The 27,076-nt window shown below is 40.3% G+C and overlaps 1 protein-coding gene across 3 annotated transcripts in view; it reads left to right on the top strand.

Moving 5' to 3' along the window:
- Positions 1-16,926, top strand: part of cped1 (cadherin-like and PC-esterase domain containing 1) — a 203,767-nt gene extending 186,841 nt beyond the window's left edge. For all 3 annotated transcript variants that reach the window (XM_087997182.1, XM_087997183.1, XM_043709611.2), the window contains 3 exons: positions 1,240-1,327; positions 14,534-14,680; positions 15,768-16,926. In XM_087997182.1, the coding sequence (XP_087853308.1) occupies positions 1,240-1,327; positions 14,534-14,680; positions 15,768-16,001 (469 nt within the window). In that variant the 3' untranslated portion in view covers positions 16,002-16,926. The remainder of the gene's footprint in view (positions 1-1,239; positions 1,328-14,533; positions 14,681-15,767) is intronic.
- The last annotated feature ends 10,150 nt before the right edge of the window (positions 16,927-27,076 follow it).

The following is a 27,076-nucleotide window of genomic DNA, read 5'->3' as shown; positions in this document are numbered from 1 at the left end:
TTTATGATAAATCAGGAGTTTGTGAGGTTTCTTCATATTTAAGTTACTATTTAGATTTAAGCTGCATGATTTATTCTGTATTTTGAGTTTTGTGGGCACTAAACTGTCTCAAGCTCACAAGCAAGTATCCACATTTGGACTTCCAAAAATAAAAGTCCATCTTTATTGTTGGTGTTGTACTTGCCTTATATTTTACAAGTATTTCCTAGCTATCCGTTCCACCTCATGTTCCTCAACTCAGACACTTCATAAGGCATATTTCTTTCAACAAACCTTTGGTCATCCTAATTAGTAACACTTGATGTGGCTCAGTGTCATACCTTGTTTTACAATGCTCCTGTGATTTGAGTTAAAAATCACACAACACCAGGTTGCCATCCAACAGGTTTATTTGGAAGCACTAGCTTTCAGAGCACTGCTCCTTCATCAGGTGATTGTACACCCCAGTCCAACACTGGCATCTCCAAATCCTGTGATTTGAGATCTTTCGTGACATCACACGTGATAAATAAATAAATAAATCATTGTTTCTACCAGGGACATCTTTATTCAAAACTGATTATTTTGCATTTGTTTATGCTGCATAAATTTAGATGATAATTTATGGATGAGGAGAACCATCTGGTCCCTACTAATTGATGTTCACTTCGAGAAGAACCTTAATCCCTGGCATTAGCTCTATCTGGATGCTCAACTAAATGGTGATCTCTCATTGTGTGAAAATGCATTTCCTCTTTATGTCCCAATTTACCTCTTACTAGTTGGAATGTGTCCCCTTGTCCTTTGCACATTCCATGCATTTGTAAGTAAAAGGTTAAATTGGATCTTATTTAGATTCTGTAACCAGGAAGATGCTTTACTTTGGCTGCACCCAGCAAATTTCCACACTCTGACCCAAATCAAAATGGTGAGAGGCAGATTGATAAATGTAGAACGACACGCGTTGGAACAATATTGTTCCCCCGCAACAGAGAAACAACCAAAATATAAAGGCATGCTGAGTGAAGATCGAAACGTCGATTTTCCTGCTCCTCGGATGCTACCTGACCTGCTGTGCTTTTCCAGCACCACTCTAATCTTGACTCTAATCTCCAGCTCCTGCAGTATCCCACTTCTGTTTATGTGAAGAATAAGTCAACTGAAATGTCAACTAATTTTAAGTCATTGAAGTAGTCAAATATAAATTGCTTAATTTCACCTCAAATCTTGGTCTCATTGTCATAATTTATATTTTTGCAGAGAGAAGCTGTTAAATATTCTTGTAATCATAAAATCTATAGGAATGGGATTTCACCTGCCAGTGGATGGAATCCGATCCCTGTCTTTGGTAAGCAAACTACTGCTAATTAATGCCAATTTTGAACAAATAAAGTCAATATTTTTGTACAAATCTTTAAAAAATAGAAGCTTGTCTTAATTAAAACATGATTATTGAAAATCTCAATATTCCAGAGGCTTTTGAACTTTTTTAAAAAGGTATAGGAATGGTTTTATCAAAATTCAACCTCACTAATAATTATTACATGTAATTATTCCACTACTGAGTCCCCATTTCATGATGATTCAACGTTATAAAGCTGAATGCCTGTGAGCCTCTTTGTTGAAGTTTTTATCCCTATAACTAGATAAACTAGTTTGCTTTATGGAATTTAACACAAGCAGTCATCCAGCTCTGACAAGAAAAGTTATTCTTCACTAACCTATTAACCAGAAATGTTGAAATATGTACAGTTAGGATAAGGTCAACAAAAAGTTCGCTCATTGAACAGGTTGAATTTGTCATTGGAACTGTTCTGAAGGTCATCTTAACCTTACATAGTTTTCACTAGGCCTAAATTATTAATCATTCAGAGGTCTCCAGAATCATTTATATCTATGGCATTTGCATGACTTTGAAATTTTGACAGCCTCTTAAGATGTAACAGAGCTTCAAACCAACTTTTAAAGTTCCACTTCATAATATTCCTCTCAAATAACAAACTGATCATGAATTTTAAGATGCAATGCACAACATATAAAAAAATCTGACTTTCATCAAAGATACAGAGAATTGTAATTAAACTAAAGAACTTTAAAGCATGACTTTACTTTTGTGCGGTTTATTTAGTCTCTCAACTCATTTCTGATATTTTTGTATCAATGCTACCTCCCCCTGACAAAATAAGCATTCCAGCAGTCAAAATGCCTCCCTTACTGGTGCCTGCTAGAATAAAGCACATAGAAATCAGGAGATAACATTATTGAGTTTATTGTTTTCCATGACCAGAAAATATACATCTTGTACTGTTGACAATTTAAGTGAATAATCCTAATAATAAAATGAGTGCTGCCAGGACCCTAAACTATAGAATAATAAATTAGCAAGTTGAATGTACACCTGAATGCTGAGTCAAACCGAGTGTATTCTAGTGATGCTTTCTAGCAACTGTTGCACAGCAAAGCAAAAGCTGTTGGCTAAATTGTGTCATAGAGTCATGCAGCATGGAAACAGACTCTTCAGCCCAATCTGACCATCTTCACCTTTACTTTATTCTACCGTTATGTTTGTCTTGTTCTTGCAGTTATATGGTCCTTATGATTAACTACTAACTCCTAAAATATGCCCACAAATCAAGTTAAATCTCAGCTTATTGGTATTTAGGCAATCTTATTCCTTCACTGATTTGGTGTTTCTCCTGTGTCTGCTCTGAAAAAAATATGCCTAATTGAATTTCCTCATCAGAAACCTGGTTTCCATCCATATACATAGGATCAGAGGTAGGCCATTCAGCCCATTAATCTGTTCCACCATTCAATGACATTATGATGATTTAATAATTCTCAACTCCACTGTATTTCAGAGCATCCCTTTCCATCATCCTCACAAATGGTTTCTGATGGCTAAGCTACTGTCAAAACATGGAGTCCAAGTATTGTTTATTCACGTACCATCATGCTAATATAGACCTTTTCACACCCATTCCCTGGATTTTTAGCTTTGGAATCAAAGAGTCTGTAAATTGTAACATGAGATTTTGTTTTAACAAATTGGAGAGGGAAACCATGAACCATAGAAAGGTTTTGTCAAACACTGTCCAAATTAGAAGACTGACTTGCAGGGGCTTATGGTTCCATGTGTATTAGCAGAAAAGAAAATGTCACCTGACCTTTCAACTCTATTTGTGTCAATGGAAAGTCTCCATTTTGTCCATTTCATTGCCATATTACGTGAGAATGGCATGCCAGCTCATAAGGAAATCTGTTGTTCCTTTAGACTTGATCTCAGCGCGGAAAACAGTACGTTCATACATTCCAAAATGAACTTATACTTTTCAAATGACTGGTGCCTATAACAATTAGCAGTTTTGGAGGGTTGAATCTGGTTGTTTCACTTGAATTTTGTTTATACAGAAAAAAGAGGCTTCTAAATCAAGTACAATAGGTTAATATAGCATTGCAATGATGCTTTTAATGATACCTCTGTGATGTCCATTTTTCCATACTTCACAGACTAAAGCCATTATTTTTTATTCAAGAATGCAGAATGCCTTAAAGTATTCATTTTAAGTTATCAACAAGTAAGCAGTACAATGTAATAGATGATACACTGGCTGATCAAATGCAATGGTAAATTATTAAGTTTAGCTGTCACCCTTTTTGTGTTTCATTGTTATATAGCTCATACATTTGTAGTTTTAAGTGTTTCAGTTACAAAAGGCATCTTTGCATTAGTCATTAAGTAATTTAACTTAGGCCACAAAGAAAATTATATTTCCCAGCTTATTATAAGCAAGCTATAAGTTCTTTCCGCAACATTTTCCATTAACACAAAATGCATTCCATTGCTTGACTTAAAAAATATACTTTTACTTTGTTTTAAAGACATTAATGGCATTTCTATGGCATTGTTCTACAACTTGCAATTATGCATCTGGCTTATTAGAAGATGGATATTTATAGGTTCTTTTTGGTTGAATAACTAAATACAGAGGGAGGTATTGTGCGTCAAACAGCCCGTTTAATGCATTAGATTACATTTTACAGAAGTAGCAAAATCGGATTGTGTCACCTATGGCTTGGGTGAGTCTGCCCTGACAGGTGAGGAAGGTAATTTGGCAAGCCCAGCCTTTCCTCCTACTTTAATGGATTTCTTGTGCATGACAAATGTCAGCAGGGGGTCTGGCTAACAGCATGGTTCCATGAGGATGGAAAATTGGAAGTAAGCAGAACTTGACTTGACTCAAGATGAAATGTAGAAAATAAGAGCAGGTAGAAGTCATTACACCCATCAAGTCCACGTTGCTATTCAGCTAGATCATGGCTGGTCTATACCTTTGGCATATGTAGAGATCAATTGATCCCTTTCTTGAATCTTCTCTGTTGAACTTGCAAGTTTTGTTTCGGCTAATCTTTTCCTTCCAAGGGGAAAACAGGAAGCAGGAACAGAAATGTGAAGAATTCCATTATAAAAGCATTTTAAATACATGGGACAAGCACATACATATGCCACTTTGGACACATCTGTGGCTCTTGCTGGTCCATGTTTCACTGTCCATGGTCTCAGACATTTTCACTTTCGCATTGCTACCTTAAGTGAGATCTAGTGGGCAGAGCAAGGCATGCTCAATGAATGAGGTGGTAGTCCCACCATCTTCTGGCAAGATAAGAAGAAGAAAAACCACCTCCATGGAATTTGCTTCACCATTAAAAATGAACTGATGAACTTCCGTCTCTGGAAGTTAAGAGAGAAGAAAGAAGGATGGTAAGTGGAACCCACGTAGATGTAAGGGTAAGAGCAGGGGGTGTTGGGGAATAACCAGCCAGGCATCACTCTATCATGACCATGTGCCTCTTAGATCCACCTGATCTGGGCCATTATTTCTCTTCAAATTGGCAGAAAAATGTTCTTTAGCTCCATGCAAAGCCTTCATTGGAGGAACCATTTGTTTCTAATTAAACTCTGCAATTTCCATTTATTCCTATTCATTTAGAGTCATAGAGTTAGAGAGATGTACAGCATGGAAACAGACCCTTCGGTCCAACCTATCCATGCTGACCAGATATCCCAACCCAATCTAGTCCCACCTGCCAGCACCCAGCCCATATCCCTCCAAACCCTTCCTATTTATATACCCGTCCAAATGCCTTTCAAATGTTGCAATTGTACCAGTCTCCACCACTTCCTCTGGCAACTCATTCCATTCATGTACTACCCAGTGCATGAAAAAGTTCCCCCTTGGGTCTCTTTTATATCTTTGCTCTCTCACCCTAGACCTGTGCCTTCTAGTTCTGGACTCCCCAATCCCAGGGAAAAAAGACTTTATCTGTTTATCCTATCCATGCCCCTCATAATTTTGTAAACCTCTATTAGGTCACCCCTCAACCTCCGACACTCCAGGGAAAACAGCTTCAGCCTGTTCAGCCTCTCTCTATAGTTCAAATCCTCCAACCCTGGCAACATCCTTGTCAATCTTTTCTGAACCCTTTCAAGTTTCACAACATCTTTCCGATAGGAAGGAGACCAGAATTGCTAACCAGTCTCCCATGATGGTTCTTTGCTCAGTGTTTTCCCTTGAACTCTCCTCAAATTGTAATGCTTTCCACTTCAAGTGGAAAATGTAATGCAAGCAGTTGTGAAGTTCTCAGGTTGTGATTTATATCGGCTGCTATTGCCTCATCAAAGTAAAACATTACATAAACAGAACATTGAGATATGAAACAAATTTTCAAGTATGGAAGACATTTGGAGACAACAATGCAAGCCACTGTAGTAAGTGGATGGCTCTATGTTACTAAGCAAGTCAAGTGATCAACTAAAGAAGCAAATTGTCAGAGTGGGGACAGAACAACACACACTCTTCTTTCACAGTTCCCAGATCAAAAAAGCCTGGATCATTTCTTAAAATTTGGCAATTTTCCAATGAGAAATCTTCCACCTGTATTGTATGACCAAGAACAATAGGAAACAAAACATCTAAAAGTTAGAAATTGGTACCCCCAGACAGCTAAACACACAGTCAGTATACATACCTCCCTATGTATGTGCATTCTAGTGAGTCAAGCATATCACTGCTGGTGGCAGTTTTGGTTATCCACGTATCCAACATGTACATCTTACTAAGCACTACTCATAGGCCCTGCCCAAAAGTAAAAGTCAAATATGGGTTTGATTATACCACAAAATACTTTTCCCTTTTTTTAGTTCCATTGGAGCTGGGAGACTCCATCTGTTTGCAACATCCATCCACATGGCTTTGAACTCTATATTGCACATCACCACTGGAGGGTTGCCAAAGCAATTCTTCTGATAGTGAAATAAAGAAACTGGGAGCAGTAGTAGTTGATACAGCCTTTCAATCCTGCTCTGCTATTTGCTATAATCATGGCTGATCCACTATATCAAACTCGCACGTTCTCTCCACGATGTGGAGGAGCCGGTTTTGGACTGGGGTGGTCAAAGTTAAAAATTACACAACACCAGGTTTATTTGGAAGCACTAGCTTTCATAGCACTGCTTCTTCATCAGGGTATCTGTGGAGCAGAACCATAAGATGCAGAATTTATAGCAAAAGATAACAGTGTCATGCAGCTGAAATGATATATTGCACAATCCTAGATTGCTGTTAAGTCTTTTATCTTTTAGAATGGGTTGCAGGTTTTGGTTCATTAGTATGCCTCCACTTCTCACTTTTAAACAACCACCAAACAGACCATTGTTCACAGCAAACTGCCCAGCTTTCAGGACAACATCGACCAGAACACTGCACAACCCTGTCATGGCAACCATTGCAAGACATGTCAGAGTCTCAACACGGATGCTACCATTACACATGTGGACACCTCCCACCATGTGCGTGGCAGGTACTCATGTGACTCAGCCAATGTTGTCGACCTCATACGCTCAGGCAAGGATGTCCCGAGTCATTGTACATTGGCAAGACCAGGCAGATGCTATGACGACGGATGAATGGACACTGTACAACAATCACCAAACAGGAATGTTCCCTTCCATTCGGGGAACACTTCAGCGGTCAGGGACATTTGACCACAGATCTTCAGATGACCATCCTCCAAGGTGGACTTCAGGATACGCAACAATGCAGAGTGGCCGAGTGGAATGCAATGCTTGGAAATGTGGTGGAGGCAGATTCAAGAGGGCATTGGATGATAATTTGGACAGTAGAAGTGTGCAGTGATAGAGGAAAAGTGCACGAGATTGGCACTAGGTAATAGAACTGGTACAGGCATGATAGGTCGAATGGCCCTACCTGCACCATAACAATTCTGTGATTCACATATAGTGTGCTGCCTTGTAGCTGCTGGCACAGGCTGTAGGTGTGGTATGATGTAGATGTGGCATTGTTGGCCAAACATTAACAAGACCACTGCCGTGATTGTTCAGTGTTGCCTACCATGACAAGGTGTCTGTCTTTCCTTCTGCACTAAAAAGCAATGCAAGCCACCGAAGCTGTAATTGACCAAAGTTGACCCTATGTACCAACAAAGAAGTGTGAGCAATAAAGAGGAAGGCAGCCAGTGTGTCAGTGCTGAAGGCTGGGAATGTGCACTAAGAAAGCAATGTGAGGTATACACAGGCTGGCAATATCCACATAAGTGCAAAGTGAGTGAGCACTAAAAAAGCAGGCTCAGAGCCACTGGATGCTTTCTGTGCAGGTGCATGCAATACATCTATGTTCCTATGCACAAAGTGGCCTGGCATGCAAGTATCAGGTGTCCCTAAACTCCAAAATAAAGTGCTGAAGGACTGACTTGGTTCTGAGTTGGACTCAGAGCAGGCATGATGATTTACTGATGCTAACTTGTCTGCTGTAAGATCAAAGGATATGATGTTCGTGGAAGGACATATTTGTGAAGAAACAGTTGGATGACGGCAGGGCATGCAGTCTGTTGAGCTGCAGGTACCTGCTCTAATTTATATGCCGAGAATTTGTACCACCCAGTTTCATCGGCAAGAGGAGGAGAATTAGGAAATCGTGCATTAATAACGTGAGTTGGGCTTTTACTGAGTTGCTTAAAATGATGGGAAATAAGGTAGTCATCACTCATTGCTAAGATTCTGAAGTTGCCATTTAAGCTTTGAGGGGAAAATCCTCAAAAACTAATTTTGATGTCAAAATTCTAATTGTTTTTCATTCTCTCCATATCTTCCCAACATTCTTGCCATTGCTTACACTACATCAAATAAAGGAAAATTTGTTACAATTTTTTTGACCATAATAAGACTCAGCAAGTGATGTGAATATCTGAAAGTTTGACTTATCAGAATTAATATCATAAAGTCAGGAAGATGAGCAGTTATTTAATTTGCTTCACAATTAAATGTATATTTATTGCAAAATTGATGTTCAAGTGAACCAACTCAATAGTCTGATGTAATGGTAGTGATGGAATACTTTATCATGTGGCTAGGAATTTTGTCAACTGAATGGAATTTACAAAGTCAGAGGTAATATGACACTAGGTTAGGGTCCAACAGGTTTATTTGAAATCACAAGCTTTCAGAGTGTCATGAGACCAAGGACCAGCGCTCTGAAAGCTCATGATTTCAAATAAACCTGTTGGTCTATAACCTGGTGCCGTGTGATTTCTGACTTTATGCACCCCAGTCCAACACCAATATCTCCATATCATGGAACATATGAAGTTAGTTCTAATTGTAACTCATGTTTGAAACATCAAGTTATTTTACATATAAATAATTCCTACCGAACCCTAGTGATTAAGATTAACACATCTTTGTACGTGAATGTAGAATAAAGCTAAATATCCCAAACAGTTTTATTGAATAAAATGGTAACATTAATGTGTTTTGTTTCAATTCTTAAGACTTAATAACTGTTTATACCAGCAGCCTTCGAGAACCAGTTTCATTTTTCTTTATAAGCTTGCAGCTAAAACTAACTGTGCTGGGAAAAAAAGAGCAGGTATGAAGTATTAGAAGTTTGAAGTTTGAAGTTACCTTTGAAGTTACTGGCACAACTTTTAGGAATCTGACAGCATGGTGACAATTACTTTCATTGGTAATTATTGTAGAGCAGTTTGTAGATCTTTAAGATAATTAAGTAGTAAAACATTGCCGTGCAGTATTAGTACACAAACCTGGGAAATATTTGGGCTGAGTTTCAAATGGTATATTAACAGTTCCAGTCACTTGCATTTTCTTACTTCCCTTACAGATTTGAACAAAGAAAGCCTTAAACCTATTTGATCTTGACCTTTCAAAAAAAAAACTATAATGCCATTCCATGTTTTTAGCTTCTGTGTTAACATAGTAGGTCTGGGGTCCCTCAGCACTAATGGATTGCTAACCTCAGTTCTGAATTCAAATATTTGTGTGAGAATCAGAATTCCAATTAGACCAGTCACTCCAGGCTATTGTAGAGTCATGGAGTCATACGCATGGAAAAAGACCCTTCAGTCCATCTAGTCCCTGCCAACCATATTCCCAAACTGAACTAGTCCTGCCTACATTTGGCCCATATCCCAACAAACCTTTTTTATTCATGTACTTATCCAAATGTCTCTTAAACTTTGTAACTGTATCTGCATCTACCACTTCCTCTGGCAGATCATTCCACACACTAACCACTCTCTGAAAAAGTTCCCCCATGTCCATTTTAAATCTTTCTCCTCACATTTTAAAAATATGTCCTCTAGTTTTGAATAGGAAAGATTTAGAAGGATATGGGTCAAATGCAGGTAGGTGGGATTAGTTTAGTTTGGGAACATGGTCAGTGGGGGGTAAGTTTTTGTACAGTAAAAGAATCATAGGCTACTAAAGACAGAATTTGTTTTGTGTTTTTTGGGTGGTGATGCAGAGTTTTTTTTTATTTACTTGCATTGCTTACTTTGTTAATCAGTTAGCAAATCTTATTCACACTCCACCTGTTGAATCTTAGTATCTTGTGCCTACCCCTCTGGCTAGACATGGTAGTTGAGATTGTTTTGGAGACTGTTCCATTTGATACAACTGAATGCCTTACTTGCTGTTTCAAAGGTTGCTAAAAGTCTGTTGTCACATCTGGGCCAGCCCAGATAAGGATGGCAGATTTCCCTGTTTAAAGGGCATCAATGAACCAGATGGGTTTCAATAAATAACTTCAATTCTTTATTTATTTAATAATTATTAAATAATTTTCCACCACTGTGAAATTTGAATGCAGGTTCCCAGGACATTATAAACTTGGTTCTCTGGATTACCAGTCATGACATCAAAACTACATGACCTTCTTCCCAATATTGCATCAGTTTATTAAATTCAGATAGGCGTTGAGACTTTCAATATCAGCCCTTTATTTCAATTTTATCGTACTACTAAACATTGATGTTAAGCACATGCTGTTTAATTTTAATTTCATATTATTATTTTCACTAAAGTTGTCAAATATTAGAAAATACAATTCCTCATGTCGAACAGTTGAAACATCATAAGTTCAGAATCTCCCTAACTTCAAGATAGCAGATAGATTACAACACCATAGAGAAGGAAGCGGAGACAACTTTGAGGAAATCCTTAAGTGCAGTTTCTAAGTGCCACTACATTTTAAGTACTGCATATTTTGTGTATGCCACCTGGTTATTTTATAAGTTACTGGATACTCTTTCTATGAAGCTTAAGGTTGACAGAATCAATCCGAGGGTATCATTTCAGAAGATTAAATATTTAACGACATTGTGATACAAACCTTTGAAAGTCTCAAGGTTGCAATGGGGATATAGCAGCAGGTGTGGTAAACGGAAGCACTAATGGATTGAAATTCAACTCTAATTAGCTGCATTGCCTTTTCACATAGCAAGACTCTCAGTTTACCTTAAGGCCTTTAACATGATTACAATATGTAAGTATCTTACATTGAAGTACAAGTGCCAGAACCTAAAATAGTACTTCTTTCAGCATCATACATATCCACAGTCCTCGCAAATTAACCAAGTTATGAAAGTTAACTAACTTTTATGGAAAATAATCACTGACATCAAATAGCCGGACTAGACTGTTTCCATGTTGTTATTTCCATTAAATTCAATGCAAGAAAATACAATATTCTAGAGGTATCCCTGTGGCCAGTTTTAATGGAAGAAAGAAAATCTTCCAGTACCTTACTGCCCTTTTACAGATCAAACAGAAATTCCAATAGCATTCAGGCCATAATTTTTTCCCCAATAATCTGATGTGCACAGGGGTACGCCATTAAATATGAGCACAGAAAAATGCAATAAGTTGATGGCGTACTTAGAACTCACAGCTGAAGATATATGCTCGAGGCTCACGATATTGCTGGGAATGTGAAACAGGCATTCTAATACAGTTCAACAATCGTGGCTGTGGAGAATTATGTTCTAGCTTAGTATTGAACTGCAGTTAAGTCCTGGGCAGAAGGATAAATAGGGATGGGAGAGCAACCACAGATTGGCAGTGGGCTACAGTCACCGAGCCAAAAGGAACGCTCTTACTTTAAAAAAAATAAAGAACTGCAGATGCTGGAAATCAGAAACAAAAAGAGAATTGCTGGAAAAACTCAGCAAGTTTGGCAGCACCTGTGGAGAGAAAACAGCATTAATGTTTAAGTTCCAGTGAATCTGCTCTAGAACTCTCGCTTCTTTACTCCTTGTTAACACAAATGAAACTGAGTTTTATGTATCTTTTAATGATCACAGTTGATTAGACCCAGACAAGCTCAATGGAGCACTCAATATACATTTGGCACTGTGGGTACTAATTCAAGCATTCAGCCAATCATTCATATATTCAAAGGGTTCGAGCCCTTCTACAAGGGCATCCCAAGCATTTTTGGGGAGATCACTGGTGTCCATATATTGGTCCTTAAATTTTGACATTATTAGGGTACTCCCCACAATGGTAGGTAGAGATGATGTCGATCACTGTACTAGAACATTACAGCGCAGTACAGGCCCTTAGGCTCTCAGTATTGCGCACTCCTGTGAAACCAATCTGAAGCCCATCTAACCTACACTATTCCATTCTCGTCCATATGCCTATCCAATGACTATTTAAATACCCTTAATGTTAGAGAGTCTACTAGTGTTGCAAGCAGTACATTCCATGCTCCTACTTATTCTCTGAGTATAGAAACTTCCTCTGACAGCTGACCTATATCTATCACCCCTCAATTTAAAGATATGTCCCTTTGTGCTAGCCATCACTATTCGAGGAAAAAGGCTCTCACTGTCAAACCTATCTAACCCTCTGATTACCTTATATGTCTCAATTAAGTTGCCTCTCAACCTTCTTCTCTCTTAACGAAAACAGCCTCAAGTCCCTCAAACTTTCCTAGCAAGACCTTCCCTCCATACCAGGCAACATTCTAGTAGATGTCCTCTGAAACCTTTCCAAAGCTTCCACATCTTTCCTGTAATGCGGTGACCAGAACTATATGGAATACTCCAAATGTGACCCCACCAGAGTTTTATACAGCTGCAACATGATCTCATGGTTCAGAAACTCAATCCCTCTACCAATAAAAGCTAACACAACCCTATCAACCTGGGTGGCAACTTTCAAGGATTTATGTACCTGTGCTAATGGTAAGATTCTTGGTAGTGTAAATGAGCAGCAAGATCTTGGTGCCCAGGTACATAAATCCTTGAAAGTTGCCACCCAGGTTTGATTAGTAAGATCTCGCTGCTCATTTACACTGCCAAGAATCTTACCATTAGCACAGAACTCTGTATCTCTGTTACTCTTTCCAAAGTGAATCATCTCACACTTGTCCGCATTGTCCATATGCCACCTCTCAGCCCAGCTCTGCGGCTTATCTGTGTCCCTCCGTAACCTACAACATTCTTCGTCAGTATCCACAACTCTACTGACCTTAGTGTCATCTACAAATTTACAAACTCATCCTTTTTTTGGCCTCATCCAGGTCACTTATATAAATGACAAACAACAGTGGATCGAAAACAGATCCTTGCGGTACCCCACTAGTAACTGAACTCCAGGATGAATATTTACCATCAACCACCATCTGCTGTCTTCTTTCAGCTGGCCAATTTCTGATCCAAACCGCTAAATCGCCCTCAATCCCATGCCTCCGTATTTTGTGCAGTCGCCTACCGTGGGAACCTTATCAAATGCCTTACTGAAATCCATATACACTACATCAACCGCTTTACCGTCAAGCACCTGTTTGGTCACCTTCTCAAAGAACTCAATAAGGTTTGTGAGGCACAGCCTACCCTTCACAAAACTGTGTTGACTATCCCTAGTCAACTTATTCCTCTCTTGATGATTATAAATCCTATCTCTTATAACCCTTTTCAACACTTTACCTACAACCGAGTAAGGCCCACAGGTCTATAATTTCCAGGGTTGTTTCTACTTCCCTTCTTGAACAAGGGAACAACATTTGCTATCCTCCAGTCTTCTGGCACTATTCCTGTAGACAATTACAACATAAAGATCAAAGCCAACGGCTTGGTAATGTCCTTCCTGGCTTCCCAGAGAATCCTAGGATAAATCCCATCTGGCCCAGGGACTTATCTATTTTTACACTTGCCAGAATTGCTAGCGCCTCCTCCTTATGGACCTCAATCTCATCTAGTCTAGTAACCTGTATCTCAGTATTCTCCCCGACCACATTGTCTTTTTCTATGTGAATACTGATGAAAAGTATTCGTTTAGCGCTTCTCCTATCTCCTCTGACTCCACGCACAACTTCCCACTACTATGCTTGATTGGCCCTAATCTTACTCTAGTCATTCTTTTATTCTTGATATAGAGTTTCATGACATATGTTGAGTTCAGAACTTTTGTTCTCCTATGAAAGGACTTTTGGAAAATGCTTCATGAATTAAGAAATACATTCAGTTGCTGATCAGAGAATTGATTTATTTCATTACAGGAAAGCAAATTATAAATCTAAGTGACCTACAATGTATTTGTACTACTGATTCAAAATGCATGTCTTGAATCACTTTCTGTGGGTCAGTAGTTTGTACTGAGATTTCATTTCCCCTCCCATACCTTACTTCAGTTCCAACCTTCCCGCTCAACACCATCTTCATGACCTGTTCTACCCACCAATCTTCCTTCCCACCTATCCGCTCCACCCTCCTCTCTGACCTATCACCTTCATCCCCACCTCCATCCACCCATTGTACTCTGGGCTACCTTCTTCCCAGCCCCACCCCCTCCTCCCATTTATCTCTCCACCCCGGAGGCTCCCTGCCTACATTCCTAATGAAGGGCTTTTGGCCGAATCGTCGATTTTCCTGCTCCTCGGATGCTGCCTGACCTGCTATGCTTTTCTAGCAGCACATTAATCTAGTTCGCACTGAGATGCCTATCCAAGGACTCCTACCTTTTAGCAAGAAGGTCCACCAACTTAGGACAATGAGAGAGACAAAATAAAAATAGCCATACAAGTATCACCCACATTCTAAGAACAAATACTGGAAAGAATCAATAATGGTCAATAAAAGATAGGTTTAAACTCAATTTTATATCATATAGTAGAATGCACTTTGTTAATATGCAAGAGATGCAAGACATCAAATGTAAATTTTGTTATTATAGAATGAAGTACAAAATTTGTGGAAAGAAAATACAGAAATACTTTCTCAAGCAAAGGACTACGGTTATGATGTTATTGATACCTTTAGCATCACTATGGGACGCTATAAAGAATTTCTTCAGGGAAAGTGTGCATGTCATTTTCATGAGGTAACTAAACTTACATTTTTAAATAATGTTTCCCCTGAGGCTTTCTTGAAATCAATTTACTATACTAACATTTTAAGTGCATTTAATATTAAATTACAGACTGTAACATGCTACAAGTTTCATTTATTTGCCCTGTTTTGCACTTTGAAAAAAGTAATTTAGGAGTTGGTGGGCTGATTAGTATATAAATCTCTTTTGGTAATTATGGTGTTCCATGGAATCTGGTCCTCTATTTATTTAACCACTAACACCTGAACTTCAATTTTCCATAGTGCTTTCCACTTCCTAGAATCCTTTTGTGGGGTTCTTTTCCATCTCCTAGCACTCTAACAAATTGACTTTGGACATGGGATGACCACTTTCCTGGACACATGATTCAACATCAAGATAGCAGAGGAGAGGAGAGGAGAGCAGCATGATCAGATCAAGAGAAGGAGCTGGCATTCCAGAGACCGGCAGGCAATGTGTGTATAAACTGCAGTAGTAGAGCTATACATTTGACAGCTGTGTCTCTGCACAGATGCCAGTGGACAATTTCATTATGAAGATGTGTACTTCTATTCCATTACCATGGCAATTAAGAGGTGACAAAATGGAATATAAAAATCCTTTGGAAAGAGATCAAAGGATAATTAATGAGGCAGAAAAGAGATATGATATTAAAATAATTCTAAAAATTAAAATAGCAAAATAAACAAAACAAGAGTTAAGAATTATATGGATCCACAAAGGGATGAACAATATAACCTCAAAGGAGATATTGCCAAAATGGCAAGGTTATAAATAGATGTTAATGCTTCCGTTTCAATGAAGAAACTACTAAAAAGGAAATGACAGTCTTATTACAAGAGGCAGAGTGCAACAGTTAAAAGTTAAAAAAATCTAGCTACCTGATTAGATATTTTAAATCCAACTAGAAGGCTTATTGCTATTAGGATAATATGTTCCAGATTTCATCAATTCAGATAAAAACTGCAGTACTTGGACTATAGAATTGAGAAAGTCTTCACGAGATATTGAATCTAAACTTGTCAAAAACAAATGTTCTTTTAAATATATAAATTAATATATCTTCTCTCTATTTTAGGTAGATAAAGTTGAGTTTTCCCAAACAACAATTCAGAGGAAAATAAGGCACTCAACCTACTCCTTTCTGGGAAAGGGCACCGCAGGTCGAAGCAAACAGTCAGTGGTACAAGACGTTTTACCTGTTTTTAAATCACACTATCATGTCAATGGTCCAATAAACCTGGCTTATTCAGAAATTTTCCTCAGCAGAGTCTGTGTGAACAGATTGAATATTATGACCACTCAGCTATAAAAAATGGACAGTTTTAAGATTTGCTGCTTCCCAGGAGATCAGTGCAAAATACCACACGGCATGTATTCCATTTCTCTCTTATTGGCTACGAATGTTACCATCAAAGACATGTGACACGTTTTCAGCCTTTATGAAATCAATATGTTCCCCTGCAAATTTGAGGTTTCGAATGGCAGATGGAAAGCCTGAAAATTGATGTAACCTCTTGTCTGGCCAGATGAATTGCATAACCAGCTGTAGCTGAAACCTTTTTTTTTAACAGAAGATTAAGCTACACAAGAGACTTGAAGTCCTTAAGTAAACCACTTAATCCTTTTGGTGCAATATTCATTCACTTTCTGCACTATTATTGTGAAAACAATTGTAATACTGTATTTCTGAATAAGTTTTATTTTTGTACGTATTGTTCACTTGGAACCACATTCCCCAGATATTGCTGAAGATATCAAATTATATATACCTCACATTTATTATATTTATATTTATATTGCTTTTATATTTTGCTTGTAAAAGTAGTTTGAAATAATAACCTGCATTCTCAATGTCTTAAAACCTTTTTACAAACAGAGATGTTTTATGTTTACAAATTTTTGATATTTGGTATATCTACTTTTAATAATTTTTATATACATTTTTAATTTTTTCTATGGACGTTGATAGTGCTTAAGCACCTGGTACTATGGGAGCCAAATGTTTTGTGATATAGGGATACACTACATTTGGAAAATAGGAATAAAACATATATTTTGTTCTTAAAAGGCAATTATATTCACAATGTGAGTTGTCTTTTTATCGCGGATCTTTTTACGTAACTGTAAAAATAACTTGTTACATGTTCTAAGAAATGAGTAAATCTCTCAGTCATTGCCCATGGATGAATTAAAGGATATGTTTTTTCCATAATAATTGGAGTATTTATGTCATTTACCGTATAATATGAATGTTACCCCGTTACAGTGACTGAAAATTTCAGCTTCTATCTTTGTTAACTGAGATTCTGGGATTATTTCTATATTTGTGCAATCAATTGTTAATCTAACTCAATTTAAAATATGAGTTTACACCATGGACCAGTAAAAAATGTATATTGTATTAATTAGCATTGGGTAAAGTAGCTTAGCTCCTTGTAGGGTCAATCCTGTGGTACCATTTTGTAGTACTGGCTATGGGCCCTGACTATAGTAGCGCTAATGAATTGTCTTGAAATCAGCAGAACCTGGTAAGGGAAGCTGGATTTTGGCAGTACTGCTGTGGAATTGCTGAGATCTCGAAGACTAGTCAATCCTCTGGTCCTGCAATTGTATGGAAGTGAAATCTGGGTTTTGGCAGAGCTGGGAATGAGGTTTGGCTTGCATGGTGGATTTTTGGTGTCAGTCACTCATGAGGAGAGGTTGAAGATATAGCCTACCAGCACAATTTGCGACCTTGTAAAAGATCTGCACAAACAACTTATGCTTTTGTCTGGTTGTATCTCTCTGACGGTTGCTGTCTTTCAGCTGCGAAAAAATGTAAATACTCTTTATGTTTACCAAAATACAGGTAATAATTAGGATTTTTCTGTTTTCTATCAAAAATTGACTAATTTGATTTATTTCCTGGTACTCAGATTTTGATGAGGAATAACACCAAAGGCTGGTTTTCTTACCCTCCCTCTGATACACCAGTGATAGACTGGAGCAACTGATCTAGTCCAGGTCCATGATAAATGAAAATAAGAAGAAAATTTCATCATGAATGATCTGTGTCTTACATCTATTTAATTACTATATTACCAAACTCTTAGTGGCCTTACCTAATAAAGATCTGTCAGTCTCAATTCAAAGTTCAAATGACGTAACCTCAACAGCTTTTGAGGGACAGAGTTGCAGATTTCCATTACCTTTTACTGACATCACCCCTGAATGGCGGAAGGAATTTGGTAGCCAAAACATCCTTCACAGATTTACAGATCCTACTGATCCTTTTTGCCTTTCCTCCAGGATCACAAGATATTCTTTAGTTGGTATAGATTTGAAGACAGGCTGTGGTGCTACATTGATGCACACAAGATCAAACAAGTTCAATCCGCCTACTCTCCTTTTGATTGTTCCTTGAAATGAAAATTCTTAGGTTTTGAACAATTTACAAAACATGGGAGACAATTAAAGACTGTATTGTTGTTTTAAAATTCAACTGTTCGTTGGAAAAAAATGAAATTGGCTGAGACCATTGCAACAAACAGAAAGTGAGACTAACAGCATTAGATAGTATATTAAAGAATGGTGCAGCAGGACTGAAGGTTATTTGAGCCACACTCACCTTATCTTTCTCTGCCCTTCCCTGCATTAAAATTCTTCCAGCCGGTATTTGCCCATTTCTCCAATTTACGTCCTCCTGAAATCCATTATTACCTTTTGCATTGACTATTACTTTTCCAAGTTTAGTGGCATCTGCAAATTTTGATTTTAATTTATTCATTCATAGGATGTGGGCATTGCTGGCAAAAGTACCATTTATTGCCCATCCCTTACTGCTTCAGTCCATATCACAAAGGTTTTCGAAATCACAGAATTGCTCCAGTGCAAAAAAAGGATTTTCATCCCAGCTCTCTGAAAGAGCATTATTACATAGTGCTATTCTCCACACTTGTCCCTTTCACCCTGCATTCTGTTTCTATTCAAATAATTATCTCATGTCCAATTTAATGCTTCGATTGTACCTCCCCCCCCCCCCCCACCCCCCCCCACTCCCCCTCCCGCACCCACCACCGCATTTCAAGGCAGTACATTCCAGATTCTAACTACTCAAGAACATTAAACATTATTTCTCTCTCAAGGCTTTTACTTCTTTTGTAAATATTTTAAATACGTGTCCTCTTGTTCTTGATGCTTGAATGTGTATGGACGGTTTCTTCTTGTCTACTTTGTCAGGCTCCTCATGATTTTGAAAGCTTCTATCAAATATCTCCAGAGTGTTGAAGAGATTGGGGAGACACTGAATAAATACTTTTCGCCAGTATTCAATCAGGAACAGGACATTGTTGTCAATGTGAGTACTGAGTCACAATTAAGTAGAATGGATGGCTTTGAGGTATGTAGAGAAGAGGTGTTGGAAATTCTGGAAAGGGTGAAAATAGATAAGTCCCCTGGGCCTGATGGCATTTATCCTATGATTCTCTGGGAAGCAAGGGAGGAGATTGCAGAGCCATTGGCCTTGATTTTTATGTCCTCGTTGTCTACAGGAGTAGTGCCAGAAGATTGGAGGCTAGCAAATGTGGTTCCCTTGTTCAAGAAGGGGAGTAGGGATAACCTTAGGCCGGTGAGTCTCACTTCTGTTGTGGGCAAAATCTTAGAGAGAATTGTAAGGGATAGGATTTATGAACATCTGGATAGGAATAATGTGATCAAGGATAGTCAGCATGGTTTTGTGAAGGGCAGGTCGTGCCTCACAAACCTTATTGAATTCTTTGAGAAGGTGACTAAGGAGGTGGACGAGGGGAAAGCGGTAGATGTGTATATGGATTTTAGTAAGGCGTTTGATAAGGTTCCCCATGGTAGACTACTGCAAAAAATACGGAGGTATGGCATTGAGGGTGAGTTGGAGGTTTGGATTAGGAGTTGGCTGGCTGGAAGAAGACAGAGGGTAGTAGTTGATGGCAAAGGTTCATCTTGGAGTGCCGTCACTAGCGGTGTTCCGCAAGGATCTGTTTTGGGACCATTGCTGTTTGTCATTTTTATAAATGACCTGGAGGAGGGGTTAGAAGGTTGGGTGAGCAAGTTTGCGGATGATACGAAAGTTGGAGGAGTTGTAGACAGTGAGGAAGGATATGGCAGGTTACAGCGGGATATAGATAAGCTTCAGAACTGGGCAGAAAGGTGGCAAATGGAGTTCAATGTAGCTAAGTGTGAGGTGATTCACTTTGGTAAGAGTAATAAAAAGATGGGGTACTGGGCTAATGGTCGGATACTTGGTAGTGTGGATGAGCAGAGGGATCTTGGTGTCCATGTACACAGATCTTTGAAAGTTGCCACCCAGGTAAATAGTGCGGTGAAGAAGGCATATGGCGTACTGGCTTTTATTGGTAGAGGAATTGAGTTCCGGAGTACTGAGGTCATGTTGCAGTTGTATAAGACTCTGGTGCGGCCGCATCTGGAGTATTGTGTGCAGTTTTGGTCGTCATATTATAGGAAGGATGTGGAGGCACTGGAAGGGGTGCAGAAGAGGTTTACCAGGATGTTGCCTGGTATGGTAGAAAGATCGTATGAGGAAAGGCTGAGGCACTTGGGGTTGTTTTCATTGGAGAAAAGAAAGTTTAGGGGTGACTTGATAGAGGTGTACAAGATGATTAGGGGTTTAGATAGGGTCGACAGTGAGAATCTTTTTCCACGTATGGAGTCAGCTATTACAAGGGGACATAGCTTTAAATTAAGGGGGGGTAGGTATAGGACAGATGTTAGGGGTAGGTACTTTACTCAGCGAGTCGTGAGTTCATGGAATGCCCTGCTATTGGCAGTGGTGAACTCTCCCTCATTATGGGCATTTAAGCGGGCATTGGATAGGCATATGGAAGATAGTGGGCTAGTGTAGGTTAGGTGGGCTTGGATCGGCGCGACATCGAGGGCCGAAGGGCCTGTACTGCGCTGTATTCTTCTATGTTCTATGTTCTATGTTGTCTTCTCCAAAGAAAGCAGTGCCAACTTTTCCAATCCCTCTTCATAACTGAAGTTTCTCACTCCTTGTAAACATCTTTGGCACTCTCCCCATTCTTCCTAAAGTCCTATTATACTGTGCTCAGACATTTTTAGCTTACAGGAGTCACTTTTTCCTTCAACAGGCTTTGGTTCAGTTTCAGGCCTGAGCTTCGCTAGCATCACAATGGTTGCCTGGAGATTGAGGTCACCTGCTCACCCCAAAAGGAGAGAAACGTAGTTGGATAAAGAATTATAAAAGTTCAGAGTTGAGCAGTTCTATGAAAACCTACATTGAACATCTACAATCATGTTGTTTGATGGCACTGATGGCTCAGTCCATCATTTTATGAACAATTGGCAAAATTTATTTGTTTTAACTTTTAAAATCTACTCCGAACAGTTATGTCTCCAGCTCCCTGTGCTACACATAGATCAGTTCAGGAACTGATTGTCTTCATTGAAGTACAGTGGTTCTCTATTCCGACGGTAAATCAAATTTAAAATCTGGTACATAACTCTAAGTCCCTCAGTGACTTCATCACATCTTAGAGTCATAGAGATGTACAGCATGGAAATAGACCCTTCGGTCCAACTCGTCCATGCTGACTAGACATCCCATCCCAATCTCGTCCCACCTGCCAGTACCCTGCCCATATCGCTCCAACCCTTCCTATTCATACACCCACCCAGATGTCTTTTAAATGTTGCAATCATACTAGCCTCCACCACTTCCTCTGGCAGCTCATTCCATACATGTACCACCCTCTACGTGAAAACGTTGTCCTTTAGGTGTCTTTTATATTTATTCCCTCTCACACTAAAACTATGCCCTCTAGATCTGGGAAAAGACTTTGTCTATTTATCCTATCCATGCCCCTCGTGATTTTATACACCTCTTTAAGGTCACCACTCAACCTCCAACACTCCAGGGAAAGCAGCCTATTCAACCTCTCCCTATAGCTCAAATCCTTCAACCCTGGCAACATACTTTCTGAACCCTTTCAAGTTTCACAACATCCTTCTGATAGGAAGGAGACCAGAATTGCACGCAATATTCCAAAAGTGGCCTAACCAATGTCCTATAAAGCTGTAACATGACCTCCCAACTCCTATATTCAATGCTCTGACCAATGAAGGAAAGCATACCAAATGCCTTCTTCACTATCCTATCTACCTGCGACTCCATTTTCATGGAGCTATGAACCTGCACTCTAAGGTCTCTTTGTTCAGCAACACTCCCAAGGACCTTACCATTAAGTGTATAAGTCCTCTGCAACCTTTCAAATTTACCAGTGCTCTCTGATCCTCAGAGTTTGGACTTCTGTTGTCCCTCCCTCTATTTCAGGATCAGTCCAAGAAACTTCATATATTTCAATTCTATTCTCTGAAAACCACTCTTTAAGTTATGTTCTGTGTTTTATTATATCGTTAAAAGAAACCATTTATTTAAACAAGCCTTTAATCATTTTGTTCCTCACTTCCTCTGGAGCATATGATGAAAAGAATAAGAGATTTACACTTAAAAAGCAATTTTTATGATCACTGGACATGTCTAAGTGCTTCACAGCCAATTAAACATTTTTTGAAGTGCAGTCAACTGTAGCAATATAGGAAACAATTTAAGAATGCTTTTCTACATTGGTTCCTAGTTGTTCTGAGAATATTATGAATCAGCTGAACACTGTGGGATTGATGACACATGTTGACCAGATTCCCTTGCCTTTGCTTGAAGGATGTTAGTGAACGGGTTTAGTTTTACAACAATCAAGTAGCCTCTGTGCTCATTGTGCTCATGACAGTTTACTAATGATCAGATTATTGAACTGAATTTCGTGACTTTCTATGGTATGATTTGAACTCATGACTTTTGAAGTGCTGTCCCAGTACTGTGCACATCAGTCTGCAACCTCTTTAGGAATGTAGTTTATATTACGACAAAACGATCCTAATGCAGAATCACCGCCCATAAAAATTCAGAAAAACAATTGATGAAAAGACAACAGATATCAGCAAGGAGTCTAATTCTAAAAAATAAAGAAACAAAATGTGTTGCAGGTGGAAAAGACAGAGAAATGAGATATAATGGGAAAGAGCAGAGGATGATGGATTACAGCTTGTGCAGACAGACATGGTATGAGCCAATGAGAAATTATGACAAAATAGGTAAATACAATGAGTAGGAGAAATTCACATCCAAAGTTTATTTTGGAATATGATTTTGGTTTATATCAGGCTTTAACATAGTAAAATGTCCTCGGCCATTTCACAGTAGTATCAACTAAACTTTTAGATATTACTACACACCTCTGCAACAAGTGGAACTTGAAGCCAAACCTCCTGCTCAGAGAAAGGGCATTACCACTGCACCACAAGAACTCTTAGAACAAAAGTCTGGTCAGACAGTAGATTTTAGTAATGTCTTAAAGAAGGAAAAAGAGAAAAGTGGAGAGCTTATTGGAGTGTTAAACTGCTGTTGAAAGAAAAAGCCAGAGCCAGCATTGAGAGTACATTTATTCATAAATTTAAATATTCTAGATATATATTTACAATTTCAATTCTACTGCTTGTTACTTCAATTTTCACTTCATGGTTAGTTATCCCTGTGCCAATTTCCAGGACAGGCATAGCCCCACCACATTTGATGGAACACTTTACAACACCATGGTCACTGTGTGTTGCTTCACCCTTCTCTCCTTGTCATGAACAAGCCAACAGACGACTCCATCTTCCTCCCTAATCCTCTTCCAAAACCACAACAGTTTTCATGCCAGTTTGGATTCCCTCATTAGCTGGTGCTGGGTTGGTGAATGTTGGGCCGTTCAGTAATTATGCAGTCTGTTGATGGCCAAGACAATTGATGAAGCTGTCTTAGGTTCCCTTTCAATATAGATAGCACCTGACTCGACCTATCTGGATATGGTTTGGATCTCACTCTCAAGTTCATCAGTGACACTCCACTGAATCTTAATTTGAATGTCTGAGGAATTGTGGTCAGAATGCTATCCTGATTTGGGGCATGGGCATGACATCAGCCACAGCATCCCTGCTGCTGGCATTAATGAATTCTGTCCTGTGGTCAATCTACTGACTAAGGACATCAGTATTTGCATTGATTTCCCTTGACCTGTACTGGAATAATAAAAAAATACTGGAATCAAAACTGAATGAGTTCAGCAACCCATTGGGTCTCTGTTGCTCCAGGCTTGGCAGACATTTGAAAATGGCTGAGTGGGTTGTTGTCTGTAAAATACTTCACACTCTGCACTGAGTCGAGTGTCTCTGACCTTCTGGGAAAAAGCCTATCTTAAAATTAACAGTTGGAGTTGCATACTAGCAATTCTCGATATACCTCATTTGGCTTGAGACTTTGACTAGTATAAGTGATAACCAGACAAAATATAGGACTGCAGATGCTGGAATGCAGTGTCTAGTTTAGAGTGGTGCTGGAAAAGCACAGCAGGCGAGGCAGCATCCGAGGAGCAGGAAAATCAATGTTTCGGGCAAAAGCCCTTCATCAGGACTGAAGGCAGGGAGCCTCCAGGGTAGAGAGATAAATGGGAGGGGGGTTGGGGCTGGGGAGAAGGTAGCAAAGAGTACAATAGGTGGGTGGGGGTGGGAATGAAGGTGATAGGTCAGAGAGGAGGGAGGGGGAATGTAGCAAAGAGTACAATGGGCAGGTGGGGGTGGGGATGAAGGTGATAGGTCAGAGAGGAGGGTGGACCGGATAGGTAGGAAGGGAGATAGGCAGGTAGGACAGGTCATGGGGACGGTGCTGAGCTGGAAGGTTGGAACTGGGGTAAGGTGGGGGAGGGGAAATGACGAAACTGGTGAAGTCCACATATGCCTGGGGGTTGAAGTGTTCCGAGGCACAAGATGAGGTGTTCTTCCTGCAGGCGTCGGCTGGTGAGGGAGTGGCGGTGGAAGATGCCCAGGAACTGCATGTTCTGGGCAGAGTGAGAGGGGGCGTTGAAATGTTGGGCCACAGGGTGGTGGGGTTGAGTGGTGCGGGTGTCCTGGAGATGTTCCCTAAAGCGCTCTACGAGAAGGCATCCAGTCTTCCAATGTAGAGGAGACCTCATCGAGAGCAACCGGTACAATAAATGACATTGGTGGATGTGCAGGTGAAACTTTGATGGATATGGAAGGCTCCTTTGGGGCCTTGGATAGAGGTGAGGGAGGAGGTGTGGGCACAGGTTTTGCAATTCCTGCGGTGGCAGGGGAAGGTGCCAGGAGGGGCGGGTGGGTTGTTGGAGGGTCGTGGACCTGACCAGGTAGTCATGGAGGGAACGGTCTTTGCGGAAAGGGGTGGGGAGGGAAATGTGGTGGTGGGGTCCGTTTGGAGGTGGCAGAAATGCCGGCGGATGATGCGGTTAATGCGAAGGTTGGTGGGATGGAAGGTGAGGCCCGGGGGGTTCTGTCCTTGCTACGGTTGGAGGGGTGGGGTTTGAGGGCGGTGGTGCAGGATATGGATGAGATGCGTTGGAGAGCATCTTCAATCACGTTGGAAGGGAAATTGCGGTTTTTAAAGAAGGAGGCCATCTGGTGTGTTGTGTGGTGGAACTGGTTATCCTGGGAGCAGATACAATGGAGGCGGAGGAATTGGGAATACAGGATAGCATTTTTGCAGAAGGAAGGGTGGGAAGAGGTATAATCCAGGTAGCTGTGGGAGACAGTGGGTTTGTAAAAAATGTTAGTGTCAAGTCAGTTGTCATTGATGGAGATGGAGAGGTCCAGGAAAGGGAGGGAGGTGTCAGAGATGGTCCAGGTGAATTTAAGGTCAGGGTGGAATGTGTTGGTGAAGTTGATGAACTGCTCAACCTCCTCATGGGAGCACAAGATGGTGCTGATGCAGTCATCAATGTAGCGGAGGAAGAGGTGGAGTGGTGCCAGTGTTACTACGGAAGATGGACTGTTCAACGTAACTGATAAAGAGACAGGTATAGCTGGGGCCCATACGGTTGCCCATGGCTACCCCTTTGGTCTGGTGGATGTGGGAGGATTCAAAGGAGAAATTTTTAAGGGTGAGGACCAATGCAGCCAAACGAATGAGAGTGTTAGTGGAAGGGTACTGTTGGTGACGTCGGGAGAGGAAGAAACTGAGGGCTTGGAGGCCCTGGTCATTGCAGATGGAGGTGTAGAGGGATTGGATATTTGTGGTGAAGATGAGACGGGGGCTGGGGAAACGTAAGTCTTGGAGGAGATGGAGGGCTTGGGTGGTGTCTTGAATGTATGTGGGGAGTTCTGAACTAGGGGGATAGGACAGTATTGACGTAGGTGGAGATGAGTTCGGTGAGGCAGGAGCATGCTGAGACAAAGAGTCGGCCAGGGTGGTCAGGCTTGTGGATCTTGGGAAGGAGGTAGAATCGGGCAGTGCGGGGTTCCCGGACTATGAGGTTGGAAGCTGTGGGTGGGAGATCTCCTGAGGTGATGGGGTTGTGTATGGTCTGGGAGATGTTGCTTTAGTAATGGGGGGATGGGGTCATGGTTGAGGGGGCAGTAGGAGGAGGTGTCTTCGAGTTGGCGTCTGGCTTCAGCGGTGTAGAGGTCAGTGCGCCAAACTACCACTGCACCCTTTATCCGCCGGTTTGATGGTGAGGTTGGGATTGGAGCAGAGGGAGTGGAGAGCTGCGCCTTGTGAGGGTGAGAGGTTGGAGTGGGGGAGGGGCTACACAGGTTGAGGCAGTTAATGTTTCGGCGACAGTTGGAAATGAAGAGATCGAGGGCGGGTAATAGGCCTGTAAGGGGTGTCCAGGTGGATGGAATGTGTTGGAGGCATGCGAAGGGGTCCTCGGAAGGTGGGTGGGAGTCCTGATTGTAAAAGTAAGCTCGCAGGCGGAGGCGGCAGAAGAAGTGTTCAACGTCACGATGTGTATTAAATTCATTGATGCGTGGACGGAGGGGGATAAAGGGAAGGCCTTTCCTGAGGACTGATAACCACTCTTAGCCAATGAAACTGGTTTCAGTTTCTAGTATGAAAGGAAGTTCGAAATCTGGGTAAGCAAGGACAGGTAATGAGACATGTTTCTGCTTATTGGTGCAAAAGGAGTATTCACATAGTGGGGTTCAATGTGCTGTGATGCTCCATTGAGTATAGCACCTTGTGTATCCTTTCCCAGCCACTCCAAGCTCCAGTTTCCTCAGGGAATCAATGGAATGTGTCAGGTAATGGTGCACAGCCTTGCATAAACTTCCTATAGTAATCAGATAGATCAAGGAACATATGCAGTTCCCTCTCTGCTTTAGTCCAGGATCAAATCTCTACTGTTTTCAGCATCAGGAGTGATGCCTTCCTTTGTAATGAAGTGCTCAAGACACCATACTTTTATCTAGAGAAGTTCTCCAGTTTGACTTTCAAGTTAAAGTACAACAAGCAAGCTAAGAGGGTGTCTAGTCTTTCAAGGGTCT

This window comes from Chiloscyllium plagiosum, unplaced genomic scaffold (assembly GCF_037043375.1).
Source record: "Chiloscyllium plagiosum isolate Xiang-an unplaced genomic scaffold, Cpla_swu_hap1 HiC_scaffold_19, whole genome shotgun sequence".
NCBI lineage: Eukaryota > Metazoa > Chordata > Chondrichthyes > Orectolobiformes > Hemiscylliidae > Chiloscyllium > Chiloscyllium plagiosum.
The sequence above is the reverse complement of the archived record's forward strand: the minus strand, read 5'-3'. Positions and strand labels throughout refer to the sequence as shown.